This window comes from Sinocyclocheilus grahami, unplaced genomic scaffold (genome assembly GCF_001515645.1).
Source record: "Sinocyclocheilus grahami isolate Dianchi unplaced genomic scaffold, SAMN03320097.WGS_v1.1 scaffold398.1, whole genome shotgun sequence".
NCBI classification, from domain to species: Eukaryota; Metazoa; Chordata; class Actinopteri; order Cypriniformes; family Cyprinidae; genus Sinocyclocheilus; species Sinocyclocheilus grahami.
In genome coordinates this window covers 929,495-936,372 of record NW_015505577.1, presented here as the reverse complement: position 1 = coordinate 936,372, position 6,878 = coordinate 929,495, and the positions used below count along the sequence as shown (strand labels likewise).

The following is a 6,878-nucleotide window of genomic DNA, read 5'->3' as shown; positions in this document are numbered from 1 at the left end:
GTAGAGTAGCACTTGTTGTTTGTCATTTCTCCGATCACAAATGCAGACAGAGTTTTATGTTTACGGGATGCAAAGCAATGCGTAAAAAGACAGTATAAGTCATTATAATCAGTAATTATGTCCCCACTGGATGCAACAAATGCCTCGTTTGTAATGGGTTTTAATGTTTATGTCTCGTTGCTCCGGCCGGACACGGGATCAACAGTATGTGAGGGGTGTAACATTTCCGTCTCACGCTTGAGGTATTCGGCCAATCACAACGCATTGGATAGCTGGCCAATCACAGCACACCTCGCTTTTTCAGATTGATGAGCTTTGTAAAAATCGACGCATTTCAGAAAGGCGGGGCATAGAGGAGAAACAATAATGTACAGTATGTGGAAAATAATGTGTTTTTTGAACTTTAAACCGCATAAACACATTTCATTACACCAAATACACAATAATGTTCTTTTTAGCAGCATCATATGACCCCTTTAAAAATGTAAATGTAAATCTGGCCTCAGAATATAATATGGGCTTAGTGTTTTGTTTTGTTTTGACTTGAGTCAGGAACAACCTACAGCAGCAACCACGCAACACAACCATCTATCAACCCCATGCAACAATGCACTAAAAACACTCTTGGAAATCACCCTAGCATCCTGGCAGCAACTTTTGAATGTGCAAGCACCACTCACATTTTAATAAGAAGATTTAGACAATTCAATAGTTCTGTCAGTGAGGTTTGTTAATATTTCCTGTATTTACATGTTTGTCACATTTGTTTACTCCTGTCCTCAAACAGTAAGTTAGGTGGTCAGACTTCCCCTGATGGCTGGAGTGATGGGATGCTTCGGGGTACCATGTACAGTCTTGGCGATGATGGCGACATTATTACAGTGGAAGTAAACAATGTCCTTATTCAGAAAAAAATCCACAATGTGTTTGGAGTCATTAAAGGTTATATGGATGCAGGTACTCTATTCTGTTATATTCTGCTTTAAACAGCTGTGTAGATCAAACAAGTAATTGGTCCCAGTCCCTGATCACTTAATTTGGGTCTTCGTCCTTTGCTTTAGATCGTTATATGGTGATCGGAGCCCAGCGAGATGCATGGGGCCCTGGATTTGCCAGAAGCACAGTCGGCACTAGTTTACTGGTGGAATTGGCCAGAACTATCACAGACATGATCAAGAATGGTACGTTAAGTACAAGCAGTGATGTCTTTTTAAATACATACATAAATGTCATTATATAATGAATTACACATGATAATTTTGAATTGAGAATACATTTTTTGATTTCAAGTGCATCTTTATTTTCTTCCAAGATGGATTCAAGCCGAAGAGGAGCATAGTTTTTGCTAGCTGGAGTGCTGGTGAATTTGGGAGTGTTGGGGCCACTGAGTGGTTGGAGGTTTGAATGCATCTTTGACTGCCTTCTGTTTAACAATAACCATGTTAAATATGGGAGTAAATTCTCTGTGTTTGTATGATATAACAAATAATAATAACAGCACAAATAAAAGTAAACAACAATAACAAGAATGTAAATACAATAAACCAATAATCATACATATTTCCATTCTTTTCTTAGCAAACTTAAAATGGTCATTTGAAAATATGAAAGTGAATGAATGTATTTACTGTATCTAAATGCAGTGTGTACATGGTTTTTGCGTTTTTAATGCAGTACTAGTCAGTAAATACTGCATTGTAAACTGCCTACTATTTATAAAAAATAGTAAGTGAAACACTGGGGATTATTCCGCAATAAACTGCTATATTGTCACATTGCATTATAGTTATATCATCGTGGAAATATTACATTTTGTCCAAAATATCTTTTGGGATCAAAAACGGAATATACAGTATGTCTGTGCACAATACACATACTGCACTATATATTGCAGAAATAGTAAGTGTACTGTAGTATGTTAATATTTGATTTCAAACAGCCTGCGCATTCAGCAGTTACTGCAAGTCATTGAATTTATTTGTGTTTTTTTTAACCCTCAGGGCTACCTGACCTCCTTGAGTTTGAAAATGTTTTCTTACATCAGCCTTGATGAAGTTATTTCAGGTTTGTAAAGAGTCATTTCTTGAATAGTTGATTAACTTAGATCTTGAGCTGATGCTGATCTTCTGACATTCTCTTTAGGTTTTGACTCTTTCAAAGCAACTGCCAGTCCACTGCTGTATGAGTTATTAGAGAGCACAATGAAACAGGTGATGTATCTCAAATGCTGAATCTTTGGCACCAATTCAAAGCTGTTTTATCTGTCCTAAAAAGAGAAATAACCTCCCCCCCCATGCAGGTCTCATCTCCAGTTGATGCAACCAAGTCCTTGCATGAACAGTTTGCTGGATCCAACTGGGAGAAGTCTGTGTATGTTTGTCCCTCACTGCTTATGCTCCACAGTTTGATTTTAATTTCATGTGGTGAAGCACCAAGTTTTTTTTGTATTATATAAATACTATTATAGTATTTATTCACATTTTGAATTAACATTTATCTTTATATTTTAATTTTAGTTCAAGTTGTAGTAATTTTGTGTCATTTTTAATACTTTAAATATTTCTATATATCTTTATTTTTCTTTGTTTTAGTAATTTTACTACTACTTAAAACTTACATTTCTACATTTTAAGTTCTTCAGCTAATATTTATATATATATTTATTATAGCTTCATTTCATTTAATAAAAAAAAATATTTTATTAGTTTTAAGCTGTTAAACACATTCTGATCAAACACATTCTATATATATATCCTATATAATATCCATATTAACAAATTTTTAATTTTTTCACAGAATGGAGCCTATGGGTTTGTCTCACTCTGCTTATCCATTCCAGACCTTCTCGGGGATCCCGTCAATTTCGTTTCGATTTACTTCGGCAAGTATTCAGGTTTTACTGAAGGTGTAGAATAGATTCAGGTACAGTTTGTTTCATGATGAAAGATAGGAAGTAAAGATGTTGCTGATGTGTTTCAGAGTACAAAGTCATACCCTTTTGGAACTATTGAGGATACTGATCAAAATCTGGAACTGTACACTTTCTACAACACTCTCAAACTCGCCAAGACTGCAGGTGAGGTGGTCGGACTGGTTACGCTTCGGCTGGTGCATGACCACTTGCTCAAGCTGAACGTGGCAAAGTATACTAGCGTCATCCGCAACTATGTGTCCCAAATCAGGTCTAAAGTTGAATCATGCCAAATGGTGAGTCTACATGGTTATATGTCTTTTTGTGACTCCCAAAGAACTTTAAGCTTGATGTATGATGAATTTCTGTAAAGTGCAGAAAGGCTACAGGGAGTTCACTTTCTGCATTTTTCTTTCGAAGTCTGGCCGCCTTCCTTCCACTGTGACGATGCAGTGGCTTCTCTCAGCTCAGGGGTCATACGATCGTGCTGCCAGCACCCTTGTTTCAGCCATCCGAAACAGTGACCTTGAAGACATGGAGCAGTGTCGCATCATCAACAATCGCATTATGAGGGTAAAAAATTGTCAAGCTATTTCATTCTTTCCTGTGTTGATGTATTTCATGTTGAAAAAGGAAGTTAAGATGGAATATATCAAAGGGCTTTTTAAAATATCGAATAGCCTTTGCTGCTGCTTTGCTGCTATTGACAGTTAGAAGCAAGTGGTATTAGGATGAGGGTAATTTTATTGGACAAAATTTGGATATGATGGCAAATCATCAATATTTCGGTTTCGCTTTCTCAGAAGAGAAAGATACATTTTAAATGCATATAATTGCTAACTGTGTTAGATACATATTAAATTAGTATAATGGCTAAGCAATTTACTTTGTCAACTTCTTTTGGTACAATAGCATATACAGTATAGTACCTCAAAGCTAATAGACATGGGCTAAAAGCAACAAAATGCCAGCCTTAAAACCATTTTAAAGGTTTTTCAGATTGCATTCCAAGGATATACAAGGGATACACCAATGTGGATGTTAACATGATGCATCTGTTTGAAGGTGGAAGGCAGTCTTCTCTCTCCCTATGCGTCTCTGCGGGAGAGTCTGTTCCGGCATATTCTGCTGGGCTCTGGACCACACACTTTGGCAGCTCTGGTGGATCACCTTGAAGCCATTAAAGGAGGGCTTGAATCTGCTGACATTGACCAATTCAAGAATCAGTTTGCTCTTGCCACCTGGACCATCCAGGGCTGTGCCAATGCATTGGCAGGGGAAGTATGGGATATGGATAATGAAATTTAGACAAGCAGATTCAGCTTACCTCTTTAACAACGTTGAACCGTCACTCAAGGCAAAAAAGGAAAATTAAAGACGAAAATTATGTTGGTACTCTATTAACATAAATGTATGATAAGTGGTTTATATCAGTATTTACAGCAGTAGTTGATCCAAAAATAGAACATTGTCATCATTTACTCACCATCATGTCATTCCAAACCCCTTCTGTGAAACACAAAAGAAGATATTTGAAGAATGTACTGGTCACACTTTTCCATGAAATTGCTGGAGCTTTCAAACTTCAAAAAAGACACAAAGGCATATAACATTATAAAAGTAGCTCATATTACTCGTGCTATAATTCATCCTCTGAATCCATACAGATCAAAATTCATAAGGGGTTTGATTGACATCAAGGTAGACAACCCAGAATTTCTATTCTTGGGTGAACTATTCCTTTGAGATCTAGTTTAGATTATACAAATTTGGAATGTGTTACTGGTTTGTTATTTTCAACATTTTGGACTCCTTTTAGGAACTTCTTGCATAATACCTGAACAGTCTGGATTTAGAGGGGTTTTTATACAGGCTCCAGTTTGACAATCAGCCATTGTCATTTTAATGTTTGTAACCTAACTTACCTGTGATCATAAAATGACTCGTAAAGCACAGTATTTTTCCAATTTTCCGGTTGGATAAAATTTTTCAGGGGCTTTTCAGATCAATTCTGTCAAATAATAGAAAGAAGCATTCCTATGTGGCTCTGAAATGTCTATTTATTCGTTTTATTTTATTTATCAGTGACAGGGATCACTATAAATAGCATTTTGTAACGCCTTTTTTAACAAATGTTTAATTATCGGAAGCAGTGACTTCCATAATTATGACAGTTATACTGTCGAAGTGTGAAAGCAGCATCTGCTATGGAGATAACCTTGTTTTCAAAAGCTATGACCACAGACTACAACATTGTATTTCTTAAATTATAATAAATAAAAAAAATCAGTAAATTACAAGTATGTATCAGTCTTTGGCATCCTCCTTTTGAATCAATGTTATACCTGATCCAGAATCATTATCGGGAGCAGTGCCTTCCATAATGCGAAGAAGATGATGGTAGTTTTTGCCTACCGATGTGTTGATATCGAGGGCAGTGCCCCTCATATTTCACTGTGGTGTGGATGTAATAATTGGGAACAGTGTTTCCTATGATGATGCACAAAATCATCTATATTCACACACTCTTACAATAGAAGTTATCTGTTGTGAGTCTTGTAATCTGTTGTCAGTTTTTCATACACAATCAAGTGCTGTTACCTTCTTTAACCTTGGATTAATCAAATGTGGAACAGGTGAGAATCACAGCAGAGATGAAAAACATTAGAAACATTCTCTGTATGATCCTGTAATGGGCTTCTATAAGATTCTGTTCTGTTCTCTTATTCGGTTTTCATATTTCTTTTGTTTCTGGTGTATTATTATTTGTGCCTTGTAGATTATGATGAAGCCTTTAAAATGCTTTTTTTCCTTCTCTTTGTTCTTCTTTGTTTTCTCTTCTTTGTGTGTATTTAACTTCACTCTTTCTGTTTTACTTGCAAATCAAAGTCAGATTAAATAATAAAAAATCAATTCAGCTAATTGGTTTTAATGTTCACCTTTTGATGCCAGCATCATCTGTTTATTATTATATAACGGTTGTCAGAAGACATCAACATGATTCGAAAAGTGGGATATAATATTTATGCACTGATAAAAAAAAGACAAACACTCATGCACAACTTTGAAATATGTCCTGTTTGAACACACACACACACACACACACGTACGTCTGGTTTGCTATCCTTGTGGGGACTCTCAATAGGTGTAATGGTTTTTCTACTGTACAGACCGTATATTCTATTGCCCTACACCAACCCTACCCCTTACAGGAAACTTTCTGCACTTTTAGATTTTCAAAAAAAACTTCATTCTGTGTGATTTATTAGCTTGTTTACCCGTGGGGACCTCAATTTAGGTCCCCACCGTGACATGAGTCCCCATGAGTCTGTCTGTATTCAGGTTTAAGTCCCCACCAGAACGTGTGTGTGTGGAAGAGATGAAAATGTAGATCTAAAAAAAAAAAGTCCATTGTGACTTGCAGTTTCATGATTGTCTATGCATATCAATATCTTAAAAAATGTTTCTGAAGAATGCTGTCTGTAGTAGTTTTGTTGTAGACAAAAGTGGTTCATAGAATTACACGCGCGCCGATTCTCAGTTTTATGATTAGTCTGCAAGTTATTCATAAAATGTTTGAACAACGCATTTAAACTGTGGACTCTATACTGTGACATCTGTGCAAGCTCTTTGTGTTACCTAACTGAGGCATAAAGTACAGCCACTCTCATTTAAGATTGCTGACTAAATTGACACTAAAATTATGTTCTATTCATCACTTATTGAACCTCAAATGTTAACCTGGATGTGTATGAGTCAATCAGCCAAATAATAACCAAATATGTTTTGAAATATTATCTGTAATCATAGCTTGTATGTACAATGTCACACCAAAATAAAAATAAAACAAATACATTGTACTAATAGGTTAAATGTTTGTGTGTGTGTGTGTGTGTGTGTGTATTATATATATTTTTTAAATGTTTCTCAAAATAACATGACGAATAAAAATAAAACAAATACATTG

At 35.8% G+C, this 6,878-nt stretch overlaps 1 protein-coding gene across 1 annotated transcript in view; it reads left to right on the top strand.

Annotated features, from left to right (window-relative positions):
- The window catches only part of LOC107550442 (transferrin receptor protein 1-like), a 15,185-nt gene extending 9,369 nt beyond the window's left edge, over positions 1-5,816 (top strand). The window contains exons 9-18 of the mRNA XM_016231718.1: positions 788-957; positions 1,062-1,181; positions 1,313-1,398; positions 2,001-2,064; positions 2,143-2,210; positions 2,300-2,370; positions 2,797-2,881; positions 2,980-3,207; positions 3,332-3,484; positions 3,977-5,816. Of these exons, the coding sequence (XP_016087204.1) occupies positions 788-957; positions 1,062-1,181; positions 1,313-1,398; positions 2,001-2,064; positions 2,143-2,210; positions 2,300-2,370; positions 2,797-2,881; positions 2,980-3,207; positions 3,332-3,484; positions 3,977-4,219 (1,288 nt within the window). The 3' untranslated portion in view covers positions 4,220-5,816. The remainder of the gene's footprint in view (positions 1-787; positions 958-1,061; positions 1,182-1,312; positions 1,399-2,000; positions 2,065-2,142; positions 2,211-2,299; positions 2,371-2,796; positions 2,882-2,979; positions 3,208-3,331; positions 3,485-3,976) is intronic.
- The last annotated feature ends 1,062 nt before the right edge of the window (positions 5,817-6,878 follow it).